Source organism: Quercus suber, unplaced genomic scaffold (genome assembly GCF_002906115.3).
Source record: "Quercus suber isolate HL8 unplaced genomic scaffold, Cork oak 2.0 scaffold_501, whole genome shotgun sequence".
NCBI lineage: Eukaryota > Viridiplantae > Streptophyta > Magnoliopsida > Fagales > Fagaceae > Quercus > Quercus suber.
Genome location: NW_027069950.1, coordinates 141,868 through 160,942, shown reverse-complemented (window position 1 = coordinate 160,942; position 19,075 = coordinate 141,868). Strand labels below are relative to the sequence as shown.

The window sequence follows — 19,075 nt, the reverse complement described above, 5'->3', positions numbered from 1 at the left end:
TTGCCATTTCTCTCTATCTCTTTAACTGTTTACAGGTTTCATATATCATTATTCCATTCTTAAATTCAGCTATGATAATTTTCTATTGTTTCTGTTGTTTTTATCAATAATATTCAAATTCTTAATAATAATAATAATAATAGTAATAATAAAACAAATTAAAAATAGGACATCAAAGTTATTGAAGGTTTTTAAGAGTATTGTCCAACAGCATCCGTAAGAAGTGATCATTTCCCAAAAATTTGGTTAGCTTGCTAGATTAATTGAGGAGAAAAACTGTTACATAACCTGGGATTTTTAACCAAACCCCAATTCAGTTTTTTTTAATGAGTAATTATAGGTTTACTGTTTACATTGTACTATCAATGTAAATCTTACATTGCAAGCTAGTACAATGTAATTTTTTATTATTATACTGATCTCTACAATACTTATTTAATTGTTATCTACTAATATAAGGTGTTTAGGACACAGTTTTCTGAATTCAGTCAATGGAAACTTTCCTTTGACGATGGAAAATTTTGAACTTTAGAAATTCTATAATGATGGCCGTCGCGTTGACAAACATTTTTGATGTTGTGCCATTCTGTGCCGTTAATAGTTGCACTTACATCTTATTCAAACAAGAGATATATATGCATCAAAATGAATAGAAATACTTTTCTAAAACTAGAGAACAAGCACCCATGGATAGGAAATTTCTGAATGATTTTTTAAAAAAAAATATTTTTCATTATAGAATCTTCTCATGTTATTTACTTTAGGTTCCCAATTAAATTCTATCATATAATAATGCAGGACGAACAATATTATTGTTTTTCAAAAACTATAAATTATTTGATTCCCCCTCAACGCAACAACCTCATGTTATTTCTGTATGCATTTTATATTTTATATTTTATACTTCGTTTTCTGTTGCTTCATGACAGAGACGGAGCTATTCTTGGACCTGGGGGGGCAGTGCAGAGACGGAGCTATTCTTGGACCTGGGGGGGCAGAGTTCATGAATTGGCCCTTGTCCCCTTGAGATGACTGGTTATAAGAATTAAGAGCATCAATCTAGAAGATAACGACAACTCCATTGGTAGCCATAAAGAAGCTTTGAAATCATCACGAATATGCCTTCAAAAATCTACCTATCCAAGCTAAGCAGAAAGCACAAAATGGCACAAACTTGTACTATCAAATTAATTTAAACCAATTGTTGTTAATCCAATAACATAATTACATCTATAATTCCTTAAGAAGTACGCTACAATTAGTTTTCAAACTTCAAAGGCACAAATAATCAAATAGTTGGATATAGTTGGATGATTATGTACATGGAAAATAGGGCATCCAAAGCGACATTAATTGGTGGATGATAACGGAAAAGCAAACGAAAGTAAATGATAATAACAAGCACTGAATAGAATGGAAAATGACTAATAAAATGGTCATCTCCGTGTGTTGATTGTTTATTAATAGCCACTCAATTTAAGAGATGTCTGCTCGCGCTTAAGCCATCATAAGATGTAGCATGAAATACAAATCTTTGTCATATTTTTTTATGGGAAATGAAATCTTTGTCGTTTAAAAAAAGTTTTTATGAGAAATGAAAAAAGTAATTAATATTTTGACAGCTTTTTTCATTTTCCATAAAAATTATATCAAAACTTTCTTTAAATGAATTATTAACGAGTGTCTTAAGGGCACTCGTTAACATGACCCTTTTTTTATTCCATTGATCACAATTTATTACGTATTTATTTGATTTTTCTTATAAAATAATTAAAGTTAATAATAAAAAAAAAATTCAAACACATAAAATGCTATGATTGGTGAAATATAAAAAAGGGGATAGATAATTTGTATTCATGATGTACATACCTTCTTCCACAGTCTATAATCTTATCCTCAAAAAAATTAAATAAGGGTTAGGTTTTTGGTCCCAGGTATTATCACCTTGTAAGACTATAAATAAGGTGATAGCTAATTTGTTAGACAAAATGTAGGTTTCTGGTTCTAAGAATTTTTCTTTTTTTTTTAAAATAACTTGTTAAGATGGTAAATTGTGAGTAATGAATAATCACTTATTTTTCATTAGGCATATTATATATGAAATTGATTATACACTAAAGGAAAGAGCTATATAACTTGCAATTTGAATACATTAAAAAAAAAATTATAACCCAAATTTAGTGATCAATGCCCCTATTCCATATGGCATATGTTAATTCGTTTAGACTCCAGATAAGCAAATTAACCCATTTTAAGTTGAGTAATTAATTAATCAAATTATGCATAGGATTTGGTTAATGTGAACAGTACCAATGTTGTGTAGTGTGTGTGTGTGTATATATATATATTTTTATCTTTATTTTTATTTTTATAATAGAAATTGTGTTTAATTTTAAATGTATCCACACATATGCACATGTTACATGTTTTTTTTTTTTTTTGAAATAATTTGACTGATTATATTTTTTTCATAATAAAAATTGTGTTTAATTTTAAATGCATCTATATATTTGCATGGGTTACATACTATTATCATATAGGAAAATGATAACGAATACTCTTAGAGCATTGGTTAATAAACCACCAGCAGGTGTGGTACAACTGGTAGGTGACTGCTGAGGCTTCACCACATCCCAAGTTCGAGTTCTCACGAGGACTGTAATTGCAATTTCTGGAAGTCCCAGAAACCAACAGAGCCTGGAGTGTGTGTGGGTTCGGAGTTTCCGAGCTCCAGTTCGAGCTGGTGGTACCCATGGGCTTACCCAACTGTACCATGGGGCGTGGGACAATGACTGCCACACGCGAGTCCCCTTTTTTTTTCCCTCAAAAAAAAAAAAAAAAGAGCATTGGTTAATAATTCATTTAAAGAAAGTTTTTATGGGAAAAGAAAAAAAAAAACAATTAATGTTTTGACAGTTTTTTTCATTTCCCATAAAAGTAATGTCAAAACTTTCCAAAAATAGATTGTTAACCAATGCCCTAAATGCACTTATTAGCATGACCCTATTATATATTAATAGGTAAAGTTGAGAGAAAATCTAATTAAATTATAAATTGAAGTCTAATTTTGCACCACGTATATCATCTAATTTTTAAATTTGTGTCAAGTGAATTTTTAGATGCAAAAATCAAAGACTTTAAATTCAATTAGATTCTTAATTGAATTTTAATTAAAGTTTAATTTTGTGCCATGTTTCCCATCTATCTTTTTTAAAAAAAATTCTTGTGATAAATGAATCATTGGGTGAAAAAATCAAAGAATCTAGATCCAATTAGATTCTAAATCATGTCTAATTTTGTGCCACGTGTCTCATTTAATTTTTAAATTTGTGTGTCAAGTGAATTAATATTAGGTGCAAAAATCAAAGAGTCCAAATTCAATTAGATTCTAAATTGAATTTTAATCGAAGTTCAATTTCATGCCATGTGTCCAATCTATTTTTTTAATTTTTGTGACAAGTGAATTATTTGGTGCAAAAACCGAAAAGTCTAGATCCAATTAAATTCTAAATCGTGTGTGTGTGTGTGTGTGTGTGTGTGTGTGTGTGTAAAACTTAGAGAAAGTTTAATTAGAATTTGAAATTATAATTTAATTTTGCGCCATGTGTCTAAATTTATGTATGAACCATATCATAATTATCCACTTAAGTTTGTATCACTTGTCCACTTAAGTTTTTTAATCTTTATGCCAAGTGAATTAATGAGTGCAAAATACTAAGAATCTAATATTAATGAACTAAAAAAAAAAAAAAAAACCAATTACATATACTCAATAAAAATCACCACACAATAAAGATCATCACACGCTCTATCTTATTAAAAATTAGAAAAAAAATGATCATAGTTAGTATTAAATTTAGATAAAAATTTTATTATGTGACTAATTATGTTTACTTTTAAAAAAAATAATGATTTGACTAATTATTTACATTTTTATAATAAAAATTGTGTTTAATTTTAAATACATCTATAAATATGCATGTGTTACATGCTATTTTTAATAATTTGACTAATTATTTATATTTTTATAATAAAAATTGTGTTTAATTTTAAATTCATTCATGCGTTTACACGAGTTATATACAAGTAAAGAAAATAATGGGGGAAATAACTAAAGCACAATATAGTGAATCGGGGAAAAACCAATGAAAAATTATGCAAATGAAAAAACCACTATAGGGCCTACACCACCAACCCCATAGGCAAAACAAATCTACTAATGGAGTTGAAATTTTTACAAACTGAATACCCTTATTCATTTTGCTACAACCTAGTGCTAGTACTTAATAATGTTAACTTTATTCTAGTTGTACTTTAACCTCCCATTCATGACTTCAATTACCCACTTTAAAGATTTTGTTTCGATAACTTAGGGAGGGTTTGGTTCAAGCACTTAAAAACTAAAAAAATGTGTTTGAAAATATGTGTGGAAAAAGTGTGTGAAAATACGTGTAATATTATTTAAAAACTAAAAATATGTGTTTGAGTGAGTTTATCAAAAGGGGCCTTAATCTTTTAGATAAGGCAACAACTTCTACACCACAAGAGGCACAAGAACTCTAGATGTACAATTAGTAGCTCTTCAAAGTCTTTTTCACATTCTCTAGTAATAAGTTTTAACCATACATGTGATCACTCTTTTGGAATTTGAGAAAACAAAATGATTTCTTGAGAATGTGAAAAAACTTATCACATCAAAAACTTATTACTATTTTTCTTTTCTTAATTTCACGTTTACTCCCAGTCTTACTCTTAGGTGTGTTACTGTTCTTATTTATTCTATATTTTATTATTTAATTGATATAACTTATAAATATAATATGTTATTTATTTTTTTTGAGAACCTAATACGTTATTATTAATTTGACAAAAATGTATAATTAGTTACTTAATTTTATTTGTTTAAGCATCCAATGATTGTTGTTTTAACGAACTTAAAACCACTAATAATGATTGTTGGATTATGATTTCAGCAGGGACTAAACCAAGAAAAAACAGGAAAAAGAATGAAGACATCAAAATCGATATTTATCTCTAAAAAAGGATTATTATTTACAAAAATTTATTAGTAGAAGAGCAATCCAATCAATCATTTAATCAAGTTGTTTTTTGGATGGACCCTTTAACAATAACTTTATTATGATTAATAAAAAACTCTATTATGTAGCACGTCACGTACCATAACCATCCGAATCAATCAACAACAAGGAGCATCCAAATCAATATTTATTTTCACTTTTAGTAATTATGTGTTTAACAATAATTGAGTAATTGACCCCGTTAAGCACGTTGCTAAAGAGAGGTACTTTTTAAACAAAGGTTTGATTCGAATACCTAATCTCCTTAAAAGAAATAATTTTAATTGTATTTAAAAAAAAAAAAAAAAAAAAAAAACAAAAAAAAAAAAAACTAGATTTAAAAAAAAAAAAAAAAAAACCGTTTTATCTCCCTTGCACGTGAGTATTGGGAGTGTAAAACGTCATTTAACAACCATAAGAAGTCGTATAAGCTGATCACATGTAATGTGGAGGAGATGTCGTGCAAGTATCAAATATTTAGAAATAAACATGTGAAAAAACAATATAAAAGTCTAATTTAAAATATGATAACTCGGAAGACCACTGAAGCTAACTATAAGAAATCAAATCATGACCATTTGGAATAAAACACAAACCTTTAAAAATTATTATTTTTAGCTGAATAAAAAAGTAGTTTTAAAATTATAATAATTACTAACTAATTATATCATAAAGATTCAAAGAAAGAGACTCATAGGGATGGCCCTCGAGCCTCAGTTTTTAACTTTATATGAGTCAAGCTCCACCCGCCGTACGTCGTCAATGACGGCCCATTGAATGTGGACGGCTTTAGTTATGACCATAACTCTTCGTAACCAAAGTGATAAAATTATGAGAAAAATATTTACTTTTATTTTTGGATGAAAATATGTCCATTAAATGAGCATGTTCAATAAACTAGTCATTCTTATTTTACAAGACTAAAATTAATATACTCGGATATCAATAATTTTACATAAACTCATGCTTTACCTCTTATCTTTCCAAATAAACAAAAGGTATGGGAAGTATATATCAGTACTAACTAGCTTACTTTAATTGAGAGAAGTAAGAGACTTATTGTACCATGTGTTTGTTAATGCACAAAACGTAACCCAACATTTGGTGTGTTTATAAAAATAACAAAGGGAAACTTCTTATTTAGTGGGCTCAACACTCAATAACTCTCAACAGTTAATAAAAATTGACAATAGAAATTTCCTCTCCGCATCTTTACACCAACCTACAAGTTTCCAGTTTTAGCGAACTTAAGATAGATGTATTTTTTAACAAAAATGAGATGAGTATTATTCTTATAGATTTAACCCCAAAAACTCCTACATAAAAAATAAAAATAAAAAGAAAAAGAAAAAGAGAGGTTCTAAAAGCCAATTGATACTGTAGGGTTTGTTTTTGTAGCCCAAGCCCAAAAGATATGGGTTGAAAGCCCAGCGAACCCAAGACAATAAATTTGTAGAGAGCGGGCGAAAGAGCTAGGCTGGTTATGAAGTAAACAATAGTTGGCTAGGTTAATTGCAGTGATGATAACGTGAAATAATGCCTGAACAACTCCATGAATGAATGTCCGAAGAGATGTTTTATTAAGTGAACAATGATTGCAACATTCAGAGCTACAGTAAAACTTTTATTTCTTTCTTTTTTCTCTCCCCTCCCCCCCCTCATTATTAGGGACCTTTCTTCTTTATATAGCATCCTCTCCTATCATCTTCATCGTCCACCTGTTCTTCATCTGCGTATCTACTCAAGTGCATGTCACGTCATGTGTCTACTTTAGTTCTTTGTAAGTGGTGGTAGCCGATGTTACACTATTCAGGGGTCTTCTCCACATAAATGCGGCTAGAAAAGTTGTTGCAATGCATTAAATACGGTGGTAGCAGCTTTTCCTTTAGATATTTTTTGGTTCTGATCATTTCCGGATCCACCCAGAACTTATCATTATCATTGAGATTGTTAAGAAGATTATTCGGACCTTCCACACGTTTGTTTGATCAAGGCTATTTGTGGCCGAGGAGTAAGACGTCTTCGGACCAGTAGTGACCTCTTCGGACAGTACTCCCCCTTTACTTCTGGGCTTCCTGCTTCAGATGGGCCGCCCCAACCACCTATTGCTCCTCGGAAATATAATAGTCCTTAACAGGGTGTCCCGGACCCATTAAGTAGCTCTGGATTTTTTTCCCCCACAAATACTTTTCAAGTCAAGCTAAAGATGCTCAATAAAAGTGAAAGTAACATTTAATTTAAAGATGTTAAAATTCTTTTATAATTCAATGATATTGACAAACTCTTATGATGGAGAACGTGAGGTCTAAATCCGCAAACTCCCATGGTAAGAAAGGGAAAAAAAATCATTTAATTTATAGATAGTTCTAACAACTAATAATATAATGATAACATTCTCAAAAAGAAAAATTTAATATAATGATAAAAAGTTACTATTAAAATGTTATGATCTCCTTGCATAATATAGTAGGAGGTTTTTTGATGGGGGCAGCCGGCTATATTTGCATAGCCTATTCTTGTTGCTAAAAAGAAATTTTACTTTTTTTTTTTTTAGAAGAAAAAGAAATTAAACTTTAGGTTAGATTTCAGCATCTTTAAGTATATATGGTGGACCCATGTGAAAGTGCTGAAATCCAATCAGAAATTAACAAACAAATATGGTGTCTATTTGGGTGTGATAATAGAGGTATCTCTAGACTACTTATCTATTTTAGGCCTATTTTAAGTTTAGCACTTGGAAGTGAATCTGATAAACATACGTGTGAATAGTCAAAAGATTTAGCTATATCATTACAACTTTTATTCTCAGTAACAAAGATTATCACTCCTTAGTAATCTTTATTACCAAAATTACCCTAAGATCTTACTCTAATATTGGTGAAAATAGAAGTTGTTTTTATAATTCTAGAAACCAGGCTGGCTAAGCTCACCTCATTGCTGAAGGAATCAATCGGTCAATTGTAGTTAATGTTATTCTCGGTCACATTTTTTTTTTTTTGGTCATGTTAAGCCGTATTCCCCAAGTCACAGAAAACAAGTTCAAACTTGAAACCCCCCTTAGAAGCCTCTAGACCCATTGGAATTTCAACCCCACATCCATTCTCTTTAAACCCCCCACCTCTCCCCCCCAATTCTTCTTCACCACACACTCTCTCTCTCTTTCCCTCTCACTTGCTTTTGTGATTTCCCCCCTCTTCTCCCAACAACAAAACCACACCCCCTTTCTGAGACAACCAAGCAAGAAGTGAAAACTTTGTCTCACAAAAACATGGGCACTTTGGTGGGACATGTGGCACCAGGCTTTGGGTTTTTCATCATTGGCTTATGGCACCTCTATAACCACATCAAGCTCTATGCTCAGTACCCAAATTCTTATACCTCTTTACCATGGTTTCCCACCTCAAAAATCAGGTACTTTGAGCTCTTCTTGATCATGGGAGGCTGTGTTGCCTCCATAGCCATGGAACTCTTCATAAGCCCTGATAGACACCAACCCTTTGACTCTGATGGAACCATCCCTTCCAACCATCTCCACAACTTTGAATTCTTTAAACCCCCCACCTCTCCCCCCCAATTCTTCTTCACCACACACTCTCTCTCTCTTTCCCTCTCACTTGCTTTTGTGATTTCCCCCCTCTTCTCCCAACAACAAAACCACACCCCCTTTCTGAGACAACCAAGCAAGAAGTGAAAACTTTGTCTCACAAAAACATGGGCACTTTGGTGGGACATGTGGCACCAGGCTTTGGGTTTTTCATCATTGGCTTATGGCACCTCTATAACCACATCAAGCTCTATGCTCAGTACCCAAATTCTTATACCTCTTTACCATGGTTTCCCACCTCAAAAATCAGGTACTTTGAGCTCTTCTTGATCATGGGAGGCTGTGTTGCCTCCATAGCCATGGAACTCTTCATAAGCCCTGATAGACACCAACCCTTTGACTCTGATGGAACCATCCCTTCCAACCATCTCCACAACTTTGAACACTCCAACATCTCACTGGCTTTCTTTGTCTATGCTGCTGTTGCTATAGCTCTTGACAAAGTTGGCACCAAAGCTCAACATGGGCTAACACAATTGATTGGTGCCGTAGCCTTTGCACAAATGTTTCTTCTTTTTCGCTTTCACTCAACTGACCACATGGGCCCAGAAGGCCAATACCACTTACTTCTACAATTTGTTATTGTTATTTCTCTAGCCACCACTCTTATGGGAATTGGTAGCCCAAAGAGTTTCATAATCAGCTTTGTAAGGTCAGTCAGTATAGCTTTTCAAGGTGTGTGGCTTATGGTCATGGGCTTCATGTTGTGGATACCAGAATTGTTACCTAAAGGTTGCTTTTTGCACCTAGAAGAGGGTCACAAGGTGGCTAGATGTTCAGGGGATGAAGCACTTTATCGTGCTAAATCATTGATAGTCCTTCAATTTAGCTGGTACGTTGTTGGAGTCACCAGTTTAGCAGTGCTCTTCTATGTATTTTTGGTTAAAGCTTATGGAGAGAAGGTGGAGTATGCTTCATTGATAAAAGAAGAGGAACAAGAAGGAGAAGATTTTGATGATATTGAGTCCCAAAAGAAGAGCAAAATTGGCAATTCAACGAGCTTTATTCAAATGGGAAAAGTCTTTGCACCCGTTGACATGGAAAGGTAATAAAAGGAAAGAGGTAGATGTGATTAGGTATGTGTATAAAAAATATTAGGTTGGTGGGATCACGCTTCTATTTTTATCAATTTGGCCAGTAATAATGTCGTTCGCATTAAAGATTACAATGACATGGGAGAGAGTGCAAGCGGGGTAGAGAGAAAATTGGTGTGAAATTTGTTTGGTTTACATTGATGGACTTAAGCTTATTGGAAGTCCATTGTATTTGTGTGTATAGAGAGGAAGAAAAAAAAAAGTTATTTGACTATAAGATCTTGAAACCACCAACTTGTATAAATCTTGATGATTTTTGGTTTGATATAAATTATAATGTACTACGTTGTTCTTTAATGGACTCTTTATAATTTCGTTGATTATATATAAGAAAAAAAATTAATTAATTTCTCTACAAAATTGTTCCAAATTGTGTACATTAATTGGCTAACAAAGTTATCCAGAAAAAAAAGGAATTAAGAAGTCATATATTTCTTTGGAGCAAGAGCTTCCCTGTCTGAGGTAACATTTCTTGTACAATCAGAAACTACACTTATCTGTTTCCTCAAGAATGGTGGTAGTTGCTGTACACCACCTTTACCTTGCACTCCAAGGTGAAAAAACTACGCAATATGTACCTTTTTTTTTTTTTTTTTTTTGAGAATTACGCAATATGTACTTAGAAAATTACTTTTGGCTATAAAACATATACCAAGGTCCAGTAATAATAATAATTTATAGATTTTGATGATATGGATGCTTGAGTGGCATGATGAACATTGAACTATATCATGTGCAGTTGACAAGCAAGTGCTAGATCCCACATCCACGTAATTAGGATAAGATAAATTTAATGTAGGCCCTATATGACCAAATTCTGTCTAAAAGTACTTTTCATAGTAAGAAATTTCCAAGAGCAATGTGAATGATGTGATGAATTAGAAACGGGTTTTGTGCTGTCCTAAGGTTCTAAAATTATTTGCCTATGTCACTGATTATTCCTTTAGTTTTATTAAATCAATCCTCGAGCCCTTCTTCGTGCCCTTTTTAGGTTTGAGAAAATGTCCTTCATTTTCAATTCCTCTTGTTTGTGGAGGTGAGAAATTTATTTTAAAGTACTTCTTTTGAGGGTAAGTATTTGAATACTTGTACCATCATGGATAGCTTTCAAAGATGGGAGAAACTGATGAGATAAAACAATTTATAACATTAAAAAGTTAATTTTTAATATATATCATATTTTCAAAGTAAATTAGAGGAACAAGAAAATGAACTTAATTTTTTAATTTAAGAAAAGCACCGTGGCCACAATTTATTATTCAAGCTTATACGCTTCTCTTTTCAATAGAATTCAAGCTTTCATAGTTTACCAAAAAAAAAAAGGCTTTCATAGACCAGAGTTTCACTCCAAAGCATGTCACATCACAGTACTGCCTTCAAATCCTAGCTATTAGCTCCCCTTAGATTTTCAACTCTATTTGGCGTAAAAGTTCCTGAATAAAATCTATCGAAAAGCTTGAATAAAAATAGTTAGTTCTAGAAATACGTCTTGAAGGTGACATGTTATATATTATTGGATGCCACAATTTGAGCCCTGCCTCGCTATCAATGGTAGGTTTTTGCATAACACAATTTTGGAGATGCCCTTGAGAAGTCACTGGTTTCTGGACCACTGGTGGGCATGTACGTGTCTTTTCACCCAAAGAGTGCGATGGGATAAGTATGGCACGGTGTAGTAGGTGCATGAATTTGGAGCCATGGTTGCCCCCCTATACTATAGGCGCTCCTGGGCAATCTGAACAATTAACAAAGTGATAATGACATTTTTCATTTCCTAAAATTTGCATATGCCATTCAATTTGTCAAGAACAATAGTAATCAAACTAAAATATAAGTTTTTTCATGAATAATTTATGTATTAGTTTTGCTGATGTATGGTCTTAGAGCATATGTGGGGCCCGTGGGCCTGATAACCTCGGCCCATCATATAGCAAGCCCGAGGCCCATGCCGAGGAGTGCAAGCTATTTCTGAGGAGAAGGGGGGGAAGCCTACTTTCCTAGGACCAGGCCGAGGATACCTTGTCCTCGGCCTGACAAGGGTGGTTTTGGGGAGAGTTTAACCCCAAAGTAGGTTGTCACCATCGCATTGAATGCACTCAACTAACCCCCCCCTGGCCGCATTAATGGGGAGGTAACCCTTTGACAGGATAACGTTGGGTAGAGCGAGCCACTTGAGTACCGATAAGGCCTCTGATGGGACGGACAATTGAATAAAAATAGTTAGTTCTAGAAATACGTCTTGAAGGTGACATGTTATATATTATTGGATGCCACAATTTGAGCCCTGCCTCGCTATCAATGGTAGGTTTTTGCATAACACAATTTTGCAGATGCCCTTGAGAAATCACTGGTTTCTGGACCACTGGTGGGCATGTACGTGTCTTTTCACCCAAAGAGTGCGATGGGATAAGGATGGCACGGTGTAGTAGGTGCATGTACTTGGAGCCATGGATGCCCCCCTATACTATAGGCGCTCCTGGGCAATCTGAACAATTAACAAAGTAATAATGACATTTTTCATTTCCTAAAGTTTGCATATACCATTCAATTTGTCAAGAACAATAGTAATCAAACTAAAATATAAGTTTTTTCATGAACAATTTATGTATTAGTTTTGCTGATGTATAGTCTTAGAGCATACATTAGTAAATCATTTTAGAAAATTTTTTATGAACAAAAAATTATATAAAAAAAAAAGTAATTAATTGTTTTGATAACTTTTTCAATTTTCCATAAAAACTTCTCCAAAATGAATGATTAATACATTAACCAAACCTTTTATGTATTAATATAATAGTGTGGCTTGCCTCTAGTTGACTTGACACAATATGGATATACATATCTAAAAATGATCATATATCATTCTCATGTTTTGTTTAATGTATTAGAATACCATGTTTTCATGTTTTGTTTAATGTACTAGAATACCATGGAAAAAATATTTACTCTTTGTATAATTTTTTTTTTTTTAATAGAGTTTCAACATATTGCCTCCATTTCTGATAATTGTGTTTTTTATCATTAGATCAAGACACTAATCGATTTTTGGTATGGACAAAGATTGAATCCTCAAATTTCTTATTCAACTATTAAGAATTTTACATGTTGAACTAATTGGAATTCATAATCTTTTTACATTTAATTATGTACAAACTTAAAAGTAAGATCTTGATTCATTGCTTGATCTAAAAGTTGCTTCTAGCATTGGAACAATCGAACATAAATAATATTATAATATAATTGTTTTATTGGAAGAACTAATGAGAGTCTCTTACGGGACAAAGCTTAAACATAAAATTCTTTTGAAAAGACATGCTTTACATTTGGTTTACTGTGATGTTGTAGATTCTTTATTCACTTGTCCCCTAATTAACTTTTAGTGAAAAAGAAGCCATGATCCACGTTGCAGGCTCTGTTTTTCTTGACAGTTAAGATTGTTCTGGTATTCACATTGAAATAGAAAATTGTCCCAAAAAGAGGGATATACCTTTGAGTTGGAAATCAGAAATTATGACTGAGAAGAAAGAACCATGCGTGTCTCCGTACATATATATTAATAAACTAATTAAAGACATATTATAGGTTAAAGTTGGACACATGTGGCATTTGATTCTCATCTTTAACAAATGTATAATTAAAATGAAAATTTTGTGCATAATAAACTTGCAAGTTGATGATTTAATTTCAAGATGTGTATATATCATATATTCTTCAATAAAACTTGAACTTACAATTAATGTATCAATATAGCCTAATGGTACTCTTATATCTTCTACCACAACAAAGAAGCCACCGTTGGTGTCTAGCTAGGAGGTATTTTTTTAGATTGTGTTATAATAATAATAACAATAATTATTATTATTACTGCTTTTTTTTTTAAAGAAAAAATTACTACTATATGTAAGTTTAGGTTTATTTTCCTAAAATCTCTTATATAAGTATAAAGATATATAAGAAAATGTTTAGAAATGAGTAATTAAGTTTAAGGTTTTTTTTTTTTTTTTAAATCCTAAAATTTCTAAAATAGATATGTCGAAAAGGTTAACAATAAAGGCTCCCTGTCAATTCATGTTCAAACCCACTAACCAAACATAAGGAACTTTTTTTTTTTTTATAATCAACCAAACATAAGGAACATAAGCAAAAAAGTCAGCGAATTGAATTATGGGATTCTGAGATGATCATTACTTGGCTCAATTCTTTATGCTAGTAGCAACATCTTAGGCCAGTTTTCACCAAAATGTTTTTTTCAAATTTGACAAGTTGGGGGTGCTAAGCTAGCTAATTTAATTAAAATATTAATTTCTTAAACCCTTAACATAAATTATGGGCCCCCATTCCCATATTCCTTCTCCCGTTATCCTATGTGTTTAATCACTTCCCTCCGACCAAAAAACGAAAAAAATAATACACTTGCATATAAATAACATTTGATTAAACTAATAATAACCTCTCAACTGTTTGATTCCCCACTCTTTTATCTTATTTTTATATGTGCAATTATTTAATTCTCACTTCTTCTTCTTTTTTTAACATACAACAACTGCACTTTTATCCATTTTCAATAAAATAAGCATATACACCAATCCAAAGTCCAAACACATCTGTTAAGGACTTTCAATATTCACCCAAATCAAAGGTAAAAAAAAATTTAAAAACAAAATGTGGTAGGTAGACAAGGTCGGAAAACTAGACAAAATATGTCTTCATGCTCTCCAACGTGTCAAAAGTAGGTCAAGTTAGCTCAAATGTTTTTATCTCACTTAAATTTTTTTTTTTAATTATCTTATTAGGCCTGTTCCATTGCATATGTATATATATTAAAAAAAAAAAAGGAATCTTATATTACTTTAGCAAAAACAAAATAGACACATGATATACACTACAATTAGTAGAATATAGAGTGAAGCAGATAAATTAAGACAAAAGACTTTGATTCACTTCTCATTTTCAATTCAAATAAAAATCATGTCTCTATGTGTGTTCCATCTATATTTCACTACTCACAATCTGTTTGCACATCATTTTTTCCCCTCATAAAATAAATAAAATTTTAAAAGTGAGAAAATTATATACTTGATATATTGCAATTAGTGGAACATAAAATGAAACACTTTTAATAGGACAGTAGAATATTTGTAGTATCACTTGTATTACAATACACTTATCAATTTAAACTAAAGTGTATTTTTTAGTTAAGTAACTACATTGCTGAATTTTAAGGTACTACTGTACCTAACTTTTGTAAAAAAAAATGTCAATTATTTGACATGCACGCAAGCAAAACTAAATACTTAGGGTCCGTTTGGATACTGTTTATTTTGCTGAAAACTGAAAATACTGTAACAAAATAATTTTTAAATATATGAATAGTGCATGAAACTCATTTTTAATGAAAGTTTTGTTGAAAAAAGAGATTTATGAGTCCCGTAAATAATGCACAGGACCCACTAGAAAAGCCACCAACCACATAAACGAGCTTAAACAAAAACAAAAAAACAAAAAAAAAAACAAAAAAACAAAACAAAGACCCAGACGAGCTCAATCCAAACGTGTACTTAACTAATGTGATGTGAGGGCTTCTTTACCTTAAACATCGACGTGTCTCAATCACGCGGATTTGGATCCTCATAACAAACTCAATAATCTGAAAAAAAGTTGTTGGCTTTGGTTTAAGTTTAACAATGAGTTTGGAGATTTCCCTAACTTTTTGAGCTTCGTGCTTTGTCTCTCTCTCTCTCTTGAAACCCTAGCTACCTTGTGGAATTAGCCACTTTTTTTCTCAAAAGTTTCAAGGCACCGGGGGACGAAACTTCCATATTTTAATCTTCGAAATGTTAATTTCTTATCATCTATTTCTTAACAATGTGCACATGGAGGAAGTGATCAAAGTTCTAAATAGTTTAGCACTGTCTAACTAGTTTCTGTTTTTCTCCTCCATTTTCCATGTCGTGATCCATTCTGACTTTGCTTTGTTTCTAACGTTGTTTTGTTTTGTTTGTTTGTTTGTTTACTTTTTTTTTTTTTTTTTTTTTTTCTTTTTTTAAGAAAAAGAGTCTTTTTTTTGGGTCAATAAAAGAGCTTTAAGAAAAAGAGTCTCAGTTAGTATGTAGTGGATAATCCTAAAAGAAATAGTACAGTTATTATTGATGAATATAAAAAAAAAACCTACTTGTGATAGTGATGCATGCGTTCATATGACCTGGAATATTTGGCTTTTTTTTTTCTTTTGTCGTAGCTAGAAAGTTGAAAGTAGGAGAATGGAGATGGCAACAACTCTGACAATTAATTTATAAATGTACAGTGTGGCCCTACAATTATGTGGAGGTAATTCTTACAGTACATAGTTAATTTTTTTGATTTTTTTTCTAAATAAAAAAAAAAAAAAGAGATTTTAACTATGGATTCATCAATTTCATGTCACGTAACAATAAGAATAATACTATATATGTGTACCACAATAGATGTAATACTACATTAATTATTTGATTATAGGTATCAATTGGATAATTCTCGTAGTATATATTTATTATTTGGTAAAGATGGGTGCGTGATTATAATGGTTAAGTGAATAAATTATCATTTTTTAATCAATTTAACTTATAATTGATCATGATAAAAGTTTGAATCAATCATGTCTCTATCTTATATATATATATATATATATTGTTAGGTTCTAAATGTTTAGAACAATTGGCAAATCGTGAACACAAACTTATCTAGATATAGATCTTAGAGTCTATAGGTTTTATTAGACAATACTCAAGGTGATTCAAGTCAAGATTCAAGAACATACAAGCTGCAGGAAGAAGACTTCAAATTCTGCCTGGTTCGATCGATCGAAGAACAAGCTCGATCAATCGAAAATCGTATCTGCAGAATTTTAAGTCGGCCCAAACAGCAGCTTAAGCCCATTAAGGATTAGGGTTTCAGATCTACTTCTCCCACTATATAAAGGAAACCCTAAGCCACATTTTTGGGACTTTTAGAGAGAGAGATTAGAGTGTCTCTTGTGCCTCTTTTTATTTTTAGGGTTTTGTACTCAAACCTCTCTAAGTCTTTGTTGCTCATATTTACGGTTTGTGTGAATCTCTTGTAAGATCTAGAGGAGTTTTCCTTCACATAAACTTAGGGTTTTCAAGGTAGAGATATTATCTACATCTTGATGATCAAAAAGGTTGCTACCATTGAAGCTTAAAGAATATCAAGTGTGGGTGTTTGTAGCTGATTGAAGAGTTCAAGAAAGAAGGAGTCCATGGATTCGAAACTTGCATGGGGTCATGTCAGTAAGTTCTACTGGTAGGTAGTATTAGGAAGTCGAGCGGAGAGCTTGTAAGTCCTTTTGTATGAACTTCGATTCTTTCATAGTGAATTCTGTTTTGCCTTGAGGATCGGTGGGTAAAATCCTCCCCAGGTTTTTTACCGGTTTGGTTTTCCTGGGTGACCCATATCTTGTGTTATTTATTATTCCGCTGTTTTATATTCTTGATATGATTGTTTGATTGTTTTAACCTAGAATTGCATAATTTGACTAAGTAACAACTTGGCTAATTAACTAGGCTACTCAATCTGGTTGTGTTTTAAGGGGTCTAAATTTCTAACATATATATATGTTGGACTGTGAGCTATGTTATTCCACCTGATAAGGAAGATACACTCAAATCTTTTATGGCATTCAACGTTACACCAACAATCCATCCCTCACAATAACACTCCCATGACTCAAGGATGGACCCACTAAAGGGCAAGGGGGGCTATGCCTCCCTCTTCAAATTAGCTATTTTATTTGCATGCCCATATTTTAGAGTTTATAATTGGCCCCCCTCAAATTTTTGGATCGGTCCAAATAGCTCAAAAGAAACTAATTACTTAACTCTTTCTTTGGACTCATGGCCCCTCCATAGTCCAAATACAACACAACAAAAAATTCACAAATCACTAATATCATAATTCAATAACTCATAACCAAAAAAAAATCTCATAGGAAAAAAAAAAATTCCCTTACGGGAGTAACAATAATTTATATAACTTTTTAATTGATTTATAAATTATGAGAAAGTCAATTATAATTGTGGGGCCCGTGGGCCCGGTAGCCTCGGTCCATCGGGTATTAGGCCCAAGGCCAACGCCGAGGAGGACTGACCAGCCGAGGCTAAGTTAGACAAAACCTCTCTTGTGACCCACGCCGAGGACCTGTTCGTCCTCGGCATTCTAAGGATAATCTTTGGGAGGGGACAAGCTCAGAGCAAGCTGTCACATTCGCACTTAATGCATTCACGTAACCCCTCTGGCTGCATTAATGGGGATATAACCCCTTAACAGGGCAACGTCGGTCAGAGTGAACCACTTGAGTACTGATAAGGCCTCTGATGGGACAGACGGCCAGAATAGAGGCAAATGGATGATCAACAGATGGAATAAGGAGATAGGCAGATGAAAACTATATAAGAAAAGCAAGTAAAGTAAAAGGGAGGGGGGGGAAAAAAAAGAAAGAGAGAGAACAAAAAGGCCTCCTCGGCCACAGAGCGAGGAGCATCCCCCCATTTGTAAAGAAACTCTTAGTATTTTTTTATAAAGAAAGTTCATGCTTGGTGATCGACGGCCAGCGCCTAAACCTTTAACCCACTCTCTATAAATTTATTGTTTGGGCTTGATTGGGCTGAAAACTCATTCGTACTCAGGGTCAATCCAAATTGAGTCCCTACAATTGGCGCCGTCTGTGGGAAGGATTAGGGTGCTGGCCGGCGCACCAGGTGAGTGTTCTAAGTATTCGTTTTACAGTAGGTTGAAAAAAAAATAGAAGATTTGACAGTAGAAAGAAAAAAAAAGAAAGATCTTGATTTTATTATTTCATGAATAGAAAAAGTACAAGTTACAATCAGAGGCTCAGGCAGGTGTGTTTTACATACAAATTTACAAGCTAATACTATCAGCTATTTCTACAATCAGAGGCCCAGGTGGAGCCGCCCTAAGAAAAAACTAGCCGGTGGGAAGTGTCAAGCCGTCCCTTTATTGGTATAAAGAGAATGAGAGAGCTTGACAAGAGGCGGAGAAGGGGAAGGGCAATCATGTTTCCAGGCCACCAACAACTCCCTTCTCGGCCAGGCGGAGCTGGAACAAAGAGAGGAGCAGATGCAGGGGCTCCGGGATACCTTCCCCCATGATGTTCCCTCGATTCTCTCCGATCCTCTCGAGTGTTGGCCGTTGGAGACGGCAACACTCGAGCACCGCCCATGAGGTGAATTCGCACATCTTCCTCGTCGGGGGTGTGCTCCGAGGAAAGACGTTAGGTTCTCTAA

At 33.1% G+C, this 19,075-nt stretch overlaps 1 protein-coding gene across 1 annotated transcript; it reads left to right on the top strand.

The window, feature by feature from the left end:
- The first annotated feature begins 8,640 nt into the window (after positions 1-8,640).
- On the top strand, positions 8,641-10,073 carry LOC112038925 (uncharacterized). Its single transcript, XM_024071761.2, has one exon. It carries the CDS (start codon positions 8,790-8,792, stop codon positions 9,729-9,731), a length of 942 nt encoding a protein of 313 aa, XP_023927529.1. The 5' UTR covers positions 8,641-8,789; the 3' UTR covers positions 9,732-10,073.
- Positions 10,074-19,075: the final 9,002 nt, after the last annotated feature.

Bases quoted from the DNA above. Each gene is read 5' to 3' on its own strand.
- LOC112038925 (XM_024071761.2), top strand. From the start codon at position 8,790: ATGGGCACTTTGGTGGGACATGTGGCACCAGGCTTTGGGTTTTTCATC.